Raw genomic sequence first — 18,164 nt, 5'->3', positions numbered from 1 at the left:
TGTAGTGAAGCCAACAGAAAGTAAATAACACAACAGATTTTATGGATGTTCGGAGATAAAACTCCTACGTCACCCCTTCCTCTCGAAACCGCGAGAAGGATATTCACTAAGGAATACAAATACAATTCGATCGAGACTTATTTCCTGCTCGATAACACTCTTACAATTCTCACTGAAATTGTAGCGCACACACTCAGAATTTAGCACTTAGGCTTTCTTAGAATACCACACTGTTATCACTTGTAGTAAATGCACTTAGCTTTTGTTATCTCAATGTTTGTCTCGCTTAGTAACTGCCTTAATGTCTGCTCAAAAACCCGCATTTACTCTTCTGCAACTGCCTCCTTTTATAGGTGAAATATGCCAACGGTCATATTTCGAAGCCTTGAATCTGATTGGCTGATCAGAGATGCAGTGATTCAGTGTCTCAGACCTGCGGTCTTCTCCTCAGACCTGACGGTCAATCTCAGACCTGGCATCCTGTTTCAGACCTGCCGGTCTGTAAAGCAAACCTGCTGGGTTTGTCTTTTACTCAATGTAGGCACTGTCTGCTTGGACAGTTGTCTGTACTTTGAAGATTTCCTTTCTGGCTTATCCCGAAGTAGAAGGATCCGGTAGTACTGTCTTCTGCAGCCTACAGGTTTTTCCTCAGACTTGCATGGATATGGAAGTATTCAGTCTGTTCCTTTGGTATCATTCTCAACAGATACCCAAAGTGTCTTCTTGTACTAGTCGGCCTTTTGACTTGGCCTAGGTTGGCCACTTGACTTGGCCGAATATCTTTTGATAGTGAAGTGACCGGGCTTATTCCGGTTATGTTTGTCTTGTGGATTGATCGGCTGTTTGAGCTTTGGCCGATCCTTCCTTGGTCACGTTCTAAGTATGCTTGATCGGTTTGGTACCTTGACCGGTTCGGTTACTTCATTTGGTTTTCTTATTCATCCGGTCCGGTTCCTCGTTCCTGCATAGGAAGTTTGTTTAAGTTAAGTTTATTTGAACCGGTATGAATTTATCTAACAGTATCAAAAACGTGTTAAACGTGCCAAAAACGTGTTAAACGTGTCAAAAATGTGTTAAACGTGCCAAAAACGTGTTAAACGTGCCAAAAACGTGTTAAACGTGCCAAAAACGTGTTAAACGTGTTAAAAACGTGAAAATAATGTTAAACGTGTCAAAAACGTGTTAAACGTGTCAATGATGTAAAAAACGTGTTAAATGTGTCAAAAACGTGTTAAACGTGCCAAAATATAAAAATATCTTAAACGTGTGAAAAACGTGTTAAACATGTCAAAAATATGAAAAACGTGTTAATTTGGAATTACAATTCCGACCTAAAAAGATTGGAATTGAGAACTATCAAATTACACCATATTGAATTTCATTGAATTCTAATTCCAATTCCAATTCTTAATATTAATATTAAAGTGTCTAACAAATATAAGAATTAGAACCAATTTCAATTTCAGTGTTATCAAACACACTCTTATATCATTTTTCTATTTGAGTATGTTTTTAAAGAAAATGTATCTAAATGGAAAGTGCACCACACAAATTTAAACAGTTATGTAAAACAAGTTAAGATCAAAATTCCTGAAACTAGGGAGGTATACTCTAATAACAAAATTAGAAGGGCACCTTGGTAAGAGTCTGGTGACAATAAGCAGTACAAACAAACAAGCCCTAACAACCAAGACAACAAAATTTGTGTTTATGCAAAAAGTAGATAAAAGATAAACAGCAACAAGATGTGTTGCAAGCTAGCTATATGTTGTATAATCTTTTCCAATTTGTTAGTGACGATATAACATGAGAGATTTTGTAAGATGGAAATCTTTCGTGGAACTAGAAAAGTTTGTTATGTTATAATGTTTATCGTGCTCGCTGATTATCATCGCCAATAGTGATGATTCTTCCCACTTTACCAGTTTTTCGAATGTTGGTGGTTCCCATCGCGAAAGGTTCCTAGAAACATAAAAATCAAGTAAAAATGATTGATGTTTAAGATATATTTATTACGAAAACTTATAAACATTTTAGTTCTCTGAAATGTTATGCCCAATTGTATTTGAGTCTAAATGAGAAACTAACAAATAATGCAATATATCAAGACACTATCAAATTTTAGTTAGACACATATTTACAAATTTTCATCAAGATTTGGATCTGGATTAAAGAATGTTTAGAAAACAAACTAGCAATGATCAAATTGAGATTATAGGATCACATAAATCATTCAATAAGATAAGTAGTAACGAGACAAAAATGATCATCCTAACCTGTTTACCCGCATTTGGACCATCTGTGCAAAAGAGGATGGGACGACATTTTTTATCCTCGTTCATCAAGCTTGAATTCTGAAAACGTGCAATAAGTGCAGTTTTTCCCTGTATTCGAGCATATGCAAGGGAAACAACCTTCTCGCTATTGAATTTCTCCCACTTTCGACCATTAAATGCCTGCATTGAACAATTTGATCCTTTTTCTGTAAATTTTAAGGTAGATGAAAATGGAATATATATTTCACATGAAGATGAACAAATTACCTTGTGGAAAGGAATAATATGAAGTGGGTCAATCAGGTTGATGAATGCATAACCAACATTGCAATTATTCTGTGAGATATATAAAAAAAAAAAAGTTGAAAACCAATAAGTGATTTATTGGCATACAAAAGGAACTAAAATAATCTGGTTTGATAATGTTACCTTGAAATCAATTGGAAGATATATAAAATCATATGTTCCTTGACACTGCTCATCAATGGCTGCCAGTAGCATTTTAGAATTGTACCTGGGGGATTGCATCAAAACAAAGAAGTCACAGTTATTACCTAAACATTGTTTTAAATTTGTTTCATCATATGTATTTTTACTAAAATAGCGCAAAATAACCTGTTTGGAATGTTTCTTATCATCAGCGTCGTTCGCTTATCATCCTCACTCAATACACGACCAATGTCGAGCTCAAACTTCTTTCTTTCAGCCCGAGAAAATCTGCTTTGGCTTCTTCTATGTGAGAAGACTTTTGAATATCTGGAAGAGGAACTAAATGAAATAGGCACTGATGTAAATCCAATTCTGTTTGGAAAGATTTGATTCGTCTGATAAAGACCATTCATAAGTGCATAGTTTCCATCATCATGACTGCAGATGCATGAATTCAATGAAGAGTGGCTTAAAAATCCTTCATTTCCAAAAGAGCCCGAGCAAAATGGAAAAGATTCAGGAAATCCATCAGTACAGTTAATTGGTGGTGCTGATCCAACATGAGGGTGGCCACGCAAATTGCCATCAATCAGTGATCCAGAGTTTGACCACATCAATGGACTAGAGCGGTTGTGCCAGTAGAAATTGTTTATTTTGCTCCCACAAAGCTCACCAGGTGAGAGTCCATTTGAGGAAAGAACAGGAACTGCAAGTAAGAGATTTTGATCTTTGTCAGAAGCAACTCTACATAACAAGATTATTGCAGCTATCAGAAAGAGATTCTAAGTTGATATCTGAACTCTTACCTCTTTTAAGAAACTCGACTCCTTGGTTAGTGTCATTACCCATTGTAAATGCATGTTCCTTATTCATGCTCATGAAACCAATTGCACCAACTTCTACAGCAATATCTTTAGTGGCAGTTGAATTTTGTGCATTTTTAACAGTAAGTCCTTTATGAAAATCATGGAAGGAACAGGAATATAGCTTTGGCACACATATATGACAGACTTGGTTTCCCTTGTGAGTGTCAAGGGAAGTGGGTCCATTAATCAGATTTTTGGTTAATCCAAATTGAGTAGACAAATATTCAAGGGAGCCATAAGAACCCTCCACCATTCTGTCCACTTCATCACTCGAACTCTGATCCACATCTAGTTCCATGCCGCCAGTGTTTCTAAAGAAATCAAAATCTTCAATTCCATTATTGTCAATTGTATTGTCATTGCGTATCAGTTCATCTATTATTCCAGAAAATAGATCATTTTCATCAGGAAGGAGATTTCCTTGTTCCTCAGTTACTCCTTTGGTTCCAAAACAACTCCCTTTATCATTGCTAGATGCCAAAGTGTCAATGGACTTGTCAAGCTGGAAATTATGTGTTGATAAGTCCACTGCAAAGAATATAGTTACAATAATAAGATCAGCTATTCGTGATAAATTCTTGTTGAATGAATCAAATTTTTCCAAAGAAAAGAAGAAGAATCAAACTAACAAAATACCAGATATCAAGAATCTAGAAGAGTAACCACCAAGATATTGCACTAGTACATTTATACATGGAATTAGAAAACAAGAATAATATGTCACAAATGATAGTGTGTTATACTTGCAAGTCCCACCTTAACTTGTATCAACTAACATCAACTTCTAAAGAAAAACTATAAACACCTATATATAAGATGTATGTAAATTTCCCAGTAAAGGAGCTTTCTTATGACAAAGAAAGTGGCATCTTAACATCTCAGAACAGTGTATACGAATTGACCACTTGTGTTTTGATTGGTAATGTGCAAATGATAACTAATATTTTCTAGTGAACCCAAAACTTTCTACAAACTGTAGATGTTTTATATGATGTCGAGGCTTTAACTTATGACTTTTTTTCCCTAGCTACCCATATGGACAAAACAATGTACTTATAGTCCTGGAATAAACCAAAATATAGGTGTCCTTTTTAATATTAGTTCAGAGATAGAATCACTTTCTTAATATTATAAGAAATGAAGAATCTTACATTTCCTGCTAAATGTTTCAGGCAATGAACTTGAGAAGTTTCCATTTTGACATACTGGTTCATATGAATTATTCATGTTTCTTTCCTTGACTGGAGAAGGGTTCTCAATGCATGTGTTAGCTTCTCTCCTGATTTTCATTTCTGGTCTCTGAGATCCAAGGGAAAGAGGCCAAATCATGACATCAATTATATACAGCTCTTGTCTGTGATTAGTAAAACAACAAGAAATCATGAACTGACACTATCTTCTGATGCTGCAGTGATTGGAAAAGTTCTTCGATTGGCTGATGTTACAGTTGCATTTTAGTGAGCATATGTAGTTCCTCTCTGTTTACAAACAAAAATTATGTCTCAGCATTTTCTTGCTAACCAAAAGAAAAATATTCAATGCAATGTGGTATCTTAAGCCAGTCAGAATTGAGCTTTGACTGATAATTGTTCTTGCAATACTGAACAAATATGAAATGTTTTGAAGGTTTCCAAAAAGACCTGGATATAAGCAGTACAGTTTAAGATGGATGAACAAGAGACCCAGAACAAAACCAACCAAAAATCATAAAGATATTATGAGATTAGTCTCCAAATCTACAACCTCTAATCTGCAGTAAATTTTGTCATAAAGAAACAGAATGAAGAGTACGAAAAGGAGCCTTAAATATCTGGTTAAACATATGATTTGGAACTTTGAGCAAGCATAAGGATTCACATGCAACACAGTACTAAGGCAATATGTTAATTGAATATTGAAGAGCTAGTCAAAATGCGGATATTAATCATCCGAACATAAACCAATAATCTTATTATGTAAATGAAAACATATAGAGATTAGGAGATTGTTGTTTACAGAAGGAAGGTGCACATTTCTAACAGCCAAAAAACATACCATCACAAATAAGCATATGCATAATCACGCCTCATTACCTTGTTTTGTGTGTGAATGATAAAATTGTTTTTGTAAAATGAATTATAAATCTCCTTCTTTAGTTGACAATAAATAAGAAGAGAGAAAATTGACTTTTAATTTGTTTTACTCGTCGTCTTAGCAAGCAATGAACTAAGAACAGTGTGATAGAGAATGCGACGGAGTTTCTTCCGTATGCTCCCACAGATCAAAGAGAAGACGAAAACATTAGTCCGTACCGGTACCGCCATAACTACAAGCATATATATTATATCTATATATATCGACTCAATATCACGCAAGGTTGATCGAATTTTGCAGAATAAGAGTCTTCAAGCTAAAAGTTAACAAATCCGATGACTACTGATGAGTACAATAGACAACTGAGTGATCAAATAATTAAACAATGAGAAATTCAATCATACAGCGAACCATACGGATTCGATCTTCGTTTCATTTCGATTAAACTTAAAACATTAACAATAAGGAGTTGGAGAAGTACCTGAGCTTGAAGCAAATGGCGATGCATCAAACTACCAAAGCTTTACAACACTATTATCCATCGATCTAGCTAACGGAGAATGTAGTAGAAGCATGCCTTCCGCGTCATCGTCGTCGTCGTCACCGGAGGAAATTAAAACTGTAAGAGAGAGAGAGATGCAGGCGATTTGCCGCTTAGGAGATAGTTTGAAGTTATCTCCATTAAAACGGTTGGTAACTGTTTCTCTCCACGCGCAGGTAAAATAGTGAAAGATGCGCGTAACAATAATGTAAGAATTTTAAGTGTTATTAAAGTCTATACAAAATCTTATCCTTACAAGTTTCTTCTTTTCGTATAAAAACGAATGCGTATAATATTAATCTTTTAAGACGATGGTATCTATAAAATTTTTTCTTCGAAAATATTTTTATTCATTTTTTTCCAGATAATACACTGTATTATAAGGGAAATTAGTTTTCAGTCCTCCGCCTCGCTAAGACAACATTCAATCCAATTGACCAAAACGTGGGTCGGTGTCGGGATGAATACTTTACTATCCAGCAGGGAGTAAGGTAACCGTTATCATCCCTAGATAAAACAATATAAATAATAAAAACAAATGCATAATTTCTCTCAAATAAAACCACAAAATGACAGTTATCCAAAATTTCTCTCAAAATCATTTCAATAGTAAAAAAAATCAAAGAATCTAAAATCATTTTTCATCGTTGTTTCTCAAAAAAGAAAAACCAAGAATCATGAATTGTTTTCGCTAATTCTCATCCTCTCTATTAATCAGTTCATTATCTTATATTTTACATGTATAATTTAACACTTTTAACTCTTATAATAGCCCCTCTCAACTTTTCCATCATAGAAATAAACAAATATTTAAATTAAATGAGAAACAAAGATAGAATCATAAAGAGTTTTGAGGAGAGTAGATAAGAAAATCTTGTCTAATGAAATCACACATGTTTAACTTAAACTCGTGATTCTCTTAATAAACGAGCAACGTACGAAAGAAAGATCGAACATTTCATTTGAATATTTAATTATTAGTTTGTAAACAAGGGTGAAAAACTTAAAAATAAATAATATTAATTATTTATGAGTAAAATACATACATATACATAGACAGTGGAGTTATGATGGACTTATAAAAAAAAGAAATTAGTGGACTTAATTCTTTTTTGTGTGCTTGAAAAATAAAGGGTAAACATTAATTAATATTGAATTAGAATGCAAAAAATAGGAAATGAAAGAGTAATTTAACCTTATTTTATTAAAATTAATTTGGAAGGGTGAGCGATTAATTACACATCCTCAAAATCTCTAGTCTCATTTATATAATTATAAATTTATAATTAAATAAATTTTAGTAAAATTAAATAAATAAATAATGAATATCTTTTAATTATTAATTATAATATAAAAAATTAAAAATTAAAAATTAAAAATATTAATATGAAGCAACAACTCATCTAAGTTTGTTTTTTCTCCTTTTAACTCCCTTTCTCCTCTAATAATAAATCTTAGTTTCTCTTTTTTCCTCCTTTCCTAAAATTAATTTCTCGAATAAATATTAATTATCTCATTTCTCTCTTTTATAAAATATATTTATCGGTCTAAAGACTAGGTATATATATATAATATAAAATTTTAATTTGACTAGGCTAGGCTGAGTTTGACTAAGTTTAAGTTCTTATTTTTCTAACTCTACCAATATATAAGAATTATTTCCAATTATTTTTCTCATTTACAATTATAATTATAATTTAACACTTTTAACTTTATGTCGTAATTTATCTCGTTCTCTTAATATAATCATAAAAATATACAATACTTTGAATGGAAACGAAAAATAAAATATAATCATTAAGAATTTCGATTCAAGAAAACACATATAATGAAATGACCCATGCTTAACTTTTTTTATTAAATAATTCACTCTAAGCATTTAAACACGTTATTCTCTTAGTAACCAAAGGACATATGAAGAGATCAAACATTTCATTTGTACGTTTAATTATTAGTTTGTAAACAATGGTGAAAAGCTTAAAAACAAATATTATTAATTTTATGTGTAAAATATATACATATTGTAGAGTGTAGATGTGATAAAGTTCTAATGAAAATGCCACCCAAAATGTTGACCTTGATATATGTAGTGAGTACCAAAATCATCTTCACTTTTGATTTACATCTTGTCCCAAGACATTGCTAATTATATGAATTTCACAAGGTGGGGTGTCAAATTTCATTGCATTGATCTCATTTTTGATTGCCTCACTAGTTGAAAGTGAAGAGAGAATGAGGAAACTAAGGATAATGCTTAAATAATACATAATTTGAGTGTTCATAGCTTATAATTGTGTTTGAGAATATAATGAGTGTCTATAAGATAATAGTGTATATATATATCCGCAGCCTAGCACATGTCGAATGACGTGTGGCAATACGGTGATCCGGATTGACCCGAGTTCGATGGTTTTAATCTTGATAGACATTTTTTTTAAATAAAATACTATTTTAAAACATTTTTACGGTACTTGAATATTTTTGAAATTAACTATGTAAAAATAATTAATTTTATTTAAATTTTAATAATATGGAGATTTACTATAATCAAATGATAACTGAATTGAAATCCAATTTAAACTAACCAAACAAATTATTTTAAGAAAAAATTATTTAGTTGAAAACGAGTCGCTAAATATTAAAAAATACTTGTATAAATGTACTTTATACTAGAATTTCCATAAGTGGTTCGTTATTTGGTTACGCTCGGAAAAGGGCTTTTGCACTATGTCATCCGCACCCGTTGAAAACAGTTTTATTTTTTTAAAAGTCTCGCTGTCAAAATATTTATAACATTTATTTCTTTTAATTAGTAGTCTGAGGGTCCTAAACAATAATGATAAGTTTATATTACGTAAATAATTGTACAAAATTATTTAGAGGTACGTACTTGCAATTGATGTTATGAAAAGATTGAGTACAAATCCTGAAAAATATCAGAAAAATGTTAGAATTTAAAAATAAATTTCAAATGGAGCCTTAGTTAGAATATTTGTTATGGATATATCCTGAAAATATTTAAAAATTATTTTTTACCTCTCGGGATTACATGAAAATGGATTGGAGTTCTAAAATTACAAAAATGATTTTGGATTTTGAAAAGTGGAACCAAATAGGCATTAGGACCGGAGTCCTAGGGCTTTGGTCCGTTTTTTTACCGGTCTTGGACTAAATGGGCTTGGTTTAGACCAAGGGTTCTTTAGATCGGGGCTCGAGATAATAGGTTAGAGGACTAGAGTGTTCGGTCCTAGGATTTGGGAGGCTCGGTCCTAAACTTGGATTGTTCGGTCCTAGGTTCGGGAGTCTCGGTCTCAGATCTACATTCCTCGGTCGTGGGTCATGAGAGTCTCGGTCCTAGGTTAGACCTCTCGGTCTTAAGTGAAAATCCTAGGTCGGATTTATCGGTCCTTAATAAAAAACATCGGTCCTAGGGCTTAGTTTTATCTTAAGAACATCAGTCATTGGTCTCGGTCAAGATCGAGAATTCTTGGTCATGTTTTTCGGTCTTCAATTCTATAAGACTCGGTACAAGAACACCGAATATTCTTCATTTGGTATGAAAATTGCAGGTTTGTATGTTTTGATACAGATCATAAAAATATGATCAGTAAGTTGCTAACAACTCATATGCATGTAGGGATTATAACCTCTAATCCTAGAATCGATCAATTGAACCTTAAGACAATTGATTTTTCAAAACAATTTTTAAGGTAAAATTTGGGATCTTTTGAATTAGGCCATCTCATGCATGGCCTAATGGCCTAATTCTTGTTCCAACAACTTTGAATGATTTTTATAATTGAACACGACCAAAATAAGAACATCAAGCAAGCTCTGTGACAACTTTACAAACTAAAATTTAAACTTTATTTTTCTAAAATTTTAGTTCGATCAAACATGATCGGGATGTGTGTAATATCATTTGAAAATCATCCTAACATGTTTACAAACATGTTAGGCATCTATTTGAATCAAAATTCAAGTTTAAAATTCAAGAACACGAATTTCAATTTTTCCAGATTTTCAAATCAAATTTGTTTTTTTATTGGGATTGAATTGATGAAATCCTTTTCAACAGAAAACTTAAAAATTATCTAAGGATTGATTTCGACTATAGAAAGCACAAAATTGAACCCTAAATAAGATCAACCCGATCGAACTTGAGATAATTCAAATCACAACTTAAATTACAGATGATCTGGAAGCTTAATAGAGATTGGAGAACCCTTCAATGATATTTATGAAGATTTCCAAAGCTCTAAATCAAGTTTCAGAACACTAGAGTAGTTTCTTAAAAAATCAGTCGCTAGAGCTTCTTCTAAATTCTTCAAGCATGCTGTAATTAGTGGATTATGTTCGATGGCTTGGTAGAAGAACACCTGGGGAATAATTTTACTCAATCTAAGTCGATTTCGAAGCTGAATTCATACTGAATTTGGATTCTGAAACTCTTCTTATTTGTTTCTGTTTTGTCCTCGTTAACCTAGTTCTATGGTAGCTTTTGACTTCAATCCTTAATGATGGCGAGGGAGAGACGTGCACGTTGGTGAAGTTTGGAAGGATAAAGATGGAAGATGGCAAAGATCTTTTGGAAGGATCATCGGCATCGAGCGTAAGCCTCCGACATTCGCGATTTCACAATGGAGAAAGAGTACAAAACGATGTCGTTTTGTTTAAATGAACGCGTTGTTGGTGTTCCGTCCATCGCCAGGCGTTCTGTCTAGCGTTCGGGAGTCTGGGCTAACGGGGTTAGCGTCCCGTTAGCTGATCCAGTGTGGACTTGGGCGCGCGATTCCTTAGTTACAACCGGATGTGTGGCTTCTTCCTGGCGCTGGATGAAAATCCAGCGTTGAACCGATGGATATAAATACCGTTGTAGATGATTCCCTTATTTTCTGCCACAAAGAATTATCAGTTTTTATTTTTAATAAAATGATTATTTGAAATCGAATTTTAACCATTTTCTTTCATTTATTTCACCAAATTAATACACAAAAATATTTTTGACAACATAATAAAAATTATGTTCATTTATTTTATTTTTGAGTATTTTGGAGTCATTATTTAATTATTTAAAGCTATAAATTACACATAATTTATGTCTAAAATCATAATTAAATTATTTCAACACCTTTTAAGGTTTAGTTTGGGTAAACTAAATACAATATTTTAATTCCAAATTATTTTTGGTTTTAATTTAATTTTTCTAATAGAGTTTAATTATTACAATAATTAACTTTAATTTACTCTTTTAATTTTTTTAAATTAAAAAATTGAAAAATATTATTTTAAAATATTAATATTATTATAAATTCTCAACATATATTATTATAAAAATCTAAATTTCAGTAAGGCTTTGTTGTAATCTTTTATAGAATTCAAACTTAATCAAAAATCATTTTAATCTCGTTCTCATTTAATTGATAAGAGTTAAATTAAAATGATTTTTGAATAAATTTAAATTATTTATAAAATTACAACCGAATAAGTCTTATTAAAATCAAGATTTTTGTAATAATATATATTAATAATAAAGATAGAAGTAGTTTTATTTTAAATGATAAGATTTTTTCAAATCACTAGAAGAATTTAAGAAATTGAAATAATACAATACATATAGATAGAAAAATATTAGTTACTGAAATTTAGATTTTTGTAATAATATACCTTTCTAAAATAAAATATGTTGAGAATGAAGATAGAGCCAGCCTTGTATCAAACATTGATAGATATTTGAAGTGTATATATACACTATTATCTTATAGACACTCATTATATTGATCTCAAACACAATTATAAGCTATGAACACTAACATTATGTCTTATTTAAACATTATCCTTAGTTTCCTCATTCTCTCTTCACTTTCAACTAGTGAGGCCAACAAAATGAGATCAATGGAATGAAATTTGACACCCCACCTGGTGAAATCCATATAATTAGCAATGTCTCAGATGTACCTGTACCACTTGGGACAAGATGTAAATCAAAAGACGATGACTTTGGTACTCACTACATAAATCAAGGTCAACAATTCGGGTGGCATTTTCATGAGAACTTTATCACATCTACACTCTACTATTGTCTCTTTGTTTGGAATTCGAAAAATTTAACTTTCAATGTTTATGATAATGGTATGAAGAGTAACTGTCAGATTCCAGGATTCATAAAACAATACGCATGTTATTGGGTGGTGAATGAAGATGGTTTTTATTTCGGTAACAATAACATTCATTTTTCTAAATTTCATAGTTGGTAAGGATGTATATATATGTATTTTACACATAAATAATTAATAATATTTGTTTTTAAGCTTTTCACTATTGTTTACAAACTAATAATTAAACATACAAATGAAATGTTTGATCTCTTCGTATTCGTATGTCCTTTTGATTACTAAGAGAATAATGAATTTAAATGTTTAGAGTGAATCATTTAATAGAAAAGGTTAAACATGCGTCATTTAATTATGTATGTTTTTTCTCTACTTAAATCAAAATTCTCATTTGTTTTTCGTTTCCATTAAAAGTATACATCGTATATTTTTATGATTAAAAATGTTAAGAGAACGAGAATCACGATATAACCTTAAAAGTGTTAAGTTATAATTGTAAAATAAAAGTTAAAGAACGTATTAACATAAATTACGAGAATTAAAAAAAAAAACTAGTAGTTCTTTGTTTTGGAGAAACAATGATTATGATAAAAATTAAATAATTTAGTTTATTTATTTTAAAAGAGAAATAATTTTGAAAGAAATTTTAGATATGTTTTTACCATTTATATGGGTTCTCTTATGGTAAAATGGGGGTGTATGAGAATATTTGATTCATCTTTTAATTATTAATATATATAAATAAATATAAATTTATTTTTTACTCCATATATATGTTAGTGTGACCATAGTTTTTATTTGATAATTGATTTTGACAATATTCAAAAGTCATTCATTTTATTATGTTTTTCGATTGACTTAATATTGATAGTCAACTCAAATGATGAACTATTTACATCTTTATAATTGGTGTTATGAATTCCGAATTCGTATTTTTAGGTAGTCCCATCTCATGATAGAGATTGGAATCTTATGTAAAAAAATTGTATAGTATTGTTATTATTTAATTATACTTTAACTTTTTTAAATATACAAATATTTAAATGTATCATAATTTAATAAAATAATAAAATATAAACACTTAATATTTAATCACTAATCATGCTAATAAAAAAATGGTTAAATTTTACGAAATTTATGACATCAATATATATTTTTTTAGAATTACAAATAAAAGAATATCAATGAAACATAAAAAAAATATACACAAGAGTCTTTCAAATATTATATAATAGTAATGAATTATGATGTTTTATTTAATAATACATTATAACATAATATAATTTTTTATAACAACTTTTATTAAAATATTTCATATTTAAGTTTTATAATAAAATTTGAATATTTGTTTTATAAAACTATTATTTTCTAATTATATTTTTTCAAAAAAGAATTTAAATTAAAATAAAAAGAGTTAAATGATTCAATATTTTTACAAAATTTCTTAACATAAATATATATATTCTTTTTAAAATTATAAATAAAAAATTATCAATTAAACATAAAATAAAATAAAAATATAAGACAGTTTTTCAATTTCAATATTATATAATAATAGTGAATTAAACACTTAAATATGTTTTTCATTTAATAATACATATTATAACTGATAATATGATATAATTTCTTTTATAATAATTTTTATTAAAATATTTTATATTTAACTTTTCTAATATTTTTTAAATAATTTATTATATAAAAAGATTATTATTATTATTATTATTTTAAATTGTTTTTTAAATTTTCATTTTAATTAATTTATTATAATTATAATTTTAATAATAATATATAATATTTAAAATCAATTATATAAAAAAGGACTATATTATTATTATTAGAGAAATGATTAGGTGAGGGAATTTGATGAGGGAATGACGTATCATAATCTTATTCGCTGAAAAAATCAAATAATTTCTCTCTTTTCTCATTCCCTCACCAAATTCCCTCACTAAATTCCCTCACTCTATCACTCCTCTTATTATTATTATAACTATCATTAAAATATTTTTTTTATTAAAATTATTAATAAATTTTTTTAATATTATTTAAATAAATAAAATAATTTCATTTAATAAATAAACTAAAAATTGGGTTAAAAATAGTGAAGTGAGGCAACTAGATTTGGAGTGAGCTATATCTAGTGAATAATTTTGTTGAGAAAAATCACATCACATTTAACAATTGACATATGGAAAGCATATTCATTTCATAATATATATATTTTTTATTATATTAAAGACATCAAATAACTCAAAATTTGGAGAAATTTGAGGACTTGTTTGATGAAGGGTTCCTTATCCCAATCATCAACTATAGTTGCAAATGAAATTTTAACAATTTAATCCAAATAATAGAATTTTTCATCAATCAAGATTTTGTATCACAATAGTTTTAAATGTAGCACCATGACAACCAAAAAAAAACAAAGGGTCAATGATTAAATAGACTGCAAATGATCTAAGATTTGAGAATTTTATCTGGACCATACTGAATTAAGAATCTGGAAGATCAATGATAATTCCTGATGTAACCTTTCCATCTCTTTTCACTGTCTTTTTGCGTTTCCTGTCAGAAAGAGCTTCTTTCGCCTTGAGATCGTTTGAAAAGGACCTCAATAACGTAACAAGATGCTCATTCCTGTGGGCTGAAACAGAATGAGATTATCTTATGATCCGATCACTGATCCTTGATAATTTAATGAGTAGAGTGCTTGGGAAATAAGATGAATTGAAATTAGAATTCTTAAGAATTAAGTTGTGCATAACTGTTTTAAGTACAATTCCACTTTATCAAACTATAAATTTCAATTCTAGTATACTTCATGTGCCTTTCAAGCCAATGCCATTCTTCCAACTGTTGTTAATATGTTGTTAGATGTTTAGAATTCAATGATTTCTCCAAACATAGAAACAAAATTGTAATTAACTCATTAGGGTAACAAATTAGGTTTGATTTCTCCTAAGAATGCCCGAAATTCCTCATTCTATTTCTAATGCTAATTTTCAATCATTCAAGCATAACCTAACACTATCACTTTGGTCTTAGACAACAGGAAAACAATGATTGACTTGACTGTTTAAACTTTACAGCCTCCACATAGAAATAAAACCATTAGAAATGGAACATGTTATGTGTATAAAACATGGATAAGAAGCACTAAATACCCATATGCTTGATTTTATAACAAAACCCTATATTAATTTCAGTCATAAATCAGAATAGAAAGACTCTAAGGTACATTACCAAAAGAAATATCAAGAAAAAGACCAACTGTTTTGCAATGAAATGTTAAAGAAAGGAAGAAAAACACAATTATTTTCAAATGAATCTTAGTGAGAATGAGTGTTTTTACTCACCAGTAAGGATTACATCTTCCATATTCACAGATTTACGACCAGCATGCTGCGCGAATAATTCAAGATCTTTAGCCAATTGCTCTGCCTTTTCAAGAAATAACAGACACTTCTGTTAACCTCCCAGTTCAAGCAGATTTATACAACATTTTGATCAAACTGTAAGCTAAGCAGATGAGATCAACACATACATCAAAATGTGAAAATAAAAGATAATCAACATCAACAGAGATCAAATCTGTTACTTATCCTTACTTTTTTCAAATAGGTATAACCTAAACTGTCAAGATTCCTTTAATTCTAACATGCTCGACAACAAATTTCCAAATTTAATTGATTTTAGCTAGAATTTCACAACAAAAAGTTTGCAATTTATAATGAAATCAGTAAAAACAGAAGAAGAATCAAATTATGACGCATAAGAGAAAGAAGACTATACCTACCTGCATATTTGAAAGCTAGGTCTGAAATACAAGTCATCACAGGTTGAGTAATTTCCAGATTATTCTCTTTTACTGTTGAGAGAAGATAATCAAACAAATATAAGATTGAAATTGATTCGATTAGAGATTCCATTTCTTTCGATACATGAATTCATGAACTAACTAACCTTCTGCTTCAGCAATAGATATTGTGCAGAGTCGGAATCGATCTCTCAGCAAATCGGTGGCCGCGTTATCTTCATCTCTTTCTGCATCGCTTCCGTTACCTCTCCCTCCTTCCATTGCTAATCACTTCTTCCGCCTTTCTTTCAGATCAACCGAACCAAATCTCTCTCTCTCTCTCTTTCTCTCTTTCTCTCTCACACACACGCACACACAAAAGCGGGAAAACGCGAAATTGACCGGAGGAACCGCCAAAGACGGAGATTATTATTATTTTATTTTTTATTTGTATGGAATGGTTATTATATATTTGACCATTTATTTTTAATATACCAAAAATGTCTCAGTACTACTTTTTCTAAACTTAATAACGGGATTAATTTTTTTTTTTATTATAAATTCTGTTTTAGCACTAAATCTAAATCTAATATCTTCAAGAAGATTTATACCATTCTATTCCCCTCAGGCTAAACTCATCCTATTCCCCGATTGTGTATCTTTATTTTGATTTTTAGATGACAAATCAGAACCAGAGGAGACATATGGCTAACAGGAACCAATTTTCTAGGTCTACACGACCTCTTTCGCAACCATTACCGCCACCCCCACTCCCGCCTTACAATTGGGTTCCTCCTTGTAATTATATTTATAATTGTAATTCATGGGGTTATCCTCCTCGAGAAAACATGAATATTTCTTTTGTACCAAATCAGACACCACGACCACCACCATTTAGTAAGGCTTTATTATAAATTAATTTCTCATTGTAATTTAAAATTTGTTATTATCTAATCTTATTTTTTTTTCTACAGATGGAAGACCATTTATAAACACTAAATATAAGTGTATAGTGAAACAAATTGACTATTATTTCAGGTATTATATATATTTCTTAATTTTATATCTTTATTATAACTAAATGATATTGTGTTGATTTTTTATTATTCTAGTAAGGACAATTTGTCCAAAGACATGTATTTAATAAGTAAAATGGATAAGGAAGGTTGGGTACCTGTTTCTGTCATTGCTGATTTTCCACTGGTAAGATATATATTTCTTTAAAAACATTTAAATACATGTATTGCTAATTTGATAATAATAATAATATTGTTCTTTTGTGATTTGTAGATTAAGGGAATGAATGTCCGGAATTCAGAGATATCCACAGCTTTAATACATTCAAGTGTTGTGGAAATAAAGGTAGTAAATATTATGTTTTTGATATAAATTAAATTATTTTAATGTGTTACAATAAATATTATGTTTTTGATATAGATTAAATTATTTTAACGGAATATTTTGTGTTAATTATTGAATTAATTGTAGGAGAGTAAAATCCGAAGAAAAGAAGAGTGGGAAAAATATGTGCGCGAGATTCCGTTAATGGTTAAATAACATGTTGAATGTGGTTTAAATTTTAACATTAATGTTGCGTTGTTTTAGTATGATGTTGTTTTTGTGTATCTCGAATTGTGTTGTTTTGTTTTGGTGTGTGATGCCAATGCCATTTCTTAATAATTTTTTATTTCTAACATTTTATTTTATGCTTTATTGGTTAATGAATAAATCTCTCGTTCATATCCATTTGCAAAATAATTAAAGAAAAATGTTTAATTATTTAATATTTGTTTTATAACTATTTTGATTATTTGATATATGTTTTATAGTTATTTTGATTATTTGATATTTGTTTTATATTCATATTATTTTTCTCTCAACTAATCTATTTCTTAGTTCTATTTATATATTTATTTTGTTTTATAGTTTTTAGTATTTAACTTGGAATTATGATTTATTTTTCAAACAAATACTTAAAATCTTAGGCACTTTAATATTTGATATTTGTATATTTTATAAGTGGATAAATCTATTTTGGTTTATACTAGGCATTTTTATCTATATTGAATA

At 29.7% G+C, this 18,164-nt stretch overlaps 2 protein-coding genes across 4 annotated transcripts; both read right to left on the bottom strand.

Moving 5' to 3' along the window:
• Positions 1 to 1,613: 1,613 nt before the first annotated feature.
• On the bottom strand, positions 1,614 to 6,265 carry LOC124910324 (protein MEI2-like 4). Of its 2 annotated transcripts, XM_047450956.1 has the most exons (9): positions 6,126 to 6,265; positions 4,963 to 5,049; positions 4,723 to 4,870; positions 3,512 to 4,099; positions 2,892 to 3,411; positions 2,706 to 2,790; positions 2,544 to 2,612; positions 2,277 to 2,456; positions 1,614 to 1,962 (listed from the first exon to the last, which is right to left on the bottom strand). In XM_047450956.1, exons 3-9 carry the CDS (start codon positions 4,859 to 4,861, stop codon positions 1,870 to 1,872), a joined length of 1,674 nt encoding a protein of 557 aa, XP_047306912.1. In that variant the 5' UTR covers positions 4,862 to 4,870; positions 4,963 to 5,049; positions 6,126 to 6,265; the 3' UTR covers positions 1,614 to 1,869. The 2 variants fall into 2 exon arrangements, with proteins under 2 accessions (XP_047306912.1, XP_047306911.1); XM_047450955.1 differs by having other exon boundaries at positions 4,723 to 5,049.
• Positions 6,266 to 14,621: 8,356 nt separating this feature from the next.
• LOC124910401 (protein MHF1 homolog) lies at positions 14,622 to 16,498 on the bottom strand. Of its 2 annotated transcripts, XM_047451033.1 has the most exons (4): positions 16,262 to 16,498; positions 16,095 to 16,166; positions 15,655 to 15,735; positions 14,622 to 14,942 (listed from the first exon to the last, which is right to left on the bottom strand). In XM_047451033.1, exons 1-4 carry the CDS (start codon positions 16,374 to 16,376, stop codon positions 14,791 to 14,793), a joined length of 420 nt encoding a protein of 139 aa, XP_047306989.1. In that variant the 5' UTR covers positions 16,377 to 16,498; the 3' UTR covers positions 14,622 to 14,790. The 2 variants fall into 2 exon arrangements, with proteins under 2 accessions (XP_047306989.1, XP_047306990.1); XM_047451034.1 differs by lacking the exon at positions 16,095 to 16,166.
• Between the last annotated feature and the right edge of the window lie 1,666 nt (positions 16,499 to 18,164).

The sequence above is a fragment of the Impatiens glandulifera genome, chromosome 7 (genome assembly GCF_907164915.1).
Source record: "Impatiens glandulifera chromosome 7, dImpGla2.1, whole genome shotgun sequence".
Taxonomy (NCBI): domain Eukaryota; kingdom Viridiplantae; phylum Streptophyta; class Magnoliopsida; order Ericales; family Balsaminaceae; genus Impatiens; species Impatiens glandulifera.
This window is presented reverse-complemented; position numbering and strand designations above follow the sequence as displayed.

Excerpts from the sequence above, each read along its gene's own strand:
- LOC124910401 (XM_047451033.1), bottom strand. The coding sequence starts at position 16,376 with ATGGAAGGAGGGAGAGGTAACGGAAGCGATGCAGAAAGAGATGAAGAT. Across the intron at positions 15,736-16,094 it reads CCTAGCTTTCAAATATGCAG|AGCAATTGGCTAAAGATCTT; the intron begins GTAGGTATAGTC and ends TTGAAAAGGCAG. Across the intron at positions 14,943-15,654 it reads GGAAGATGTAATCCTTACTG|CCCACAGGAATGAGCATCTT; the intron begins GTGAGTAAAAAC and ends ATTCTGTTTCAG.
- LOC124910324 (XM_047450955.1), bottom strand. The coding sequence starts at position 4,954 with ATGATTTCTTGTTGTTTTACTAATCACAGACAAGAGCTGTATATAATT. Across the intron at positions 2,791-2,891 it reads ATAAGAAACATTCCAAACAG|GTACAATTCTAAAATGCTAC; the intron begins GTTATTTTGCGC and ends GCAATCCCCCAG. Across the intron at positions 2,457-2,543 it reads ATATTATTCCTTTCCACAAG|GCATTTAATGGTCGAAAGTG; the intron begins GTAATTTGTTCA and ends TGTTCAATGCAG.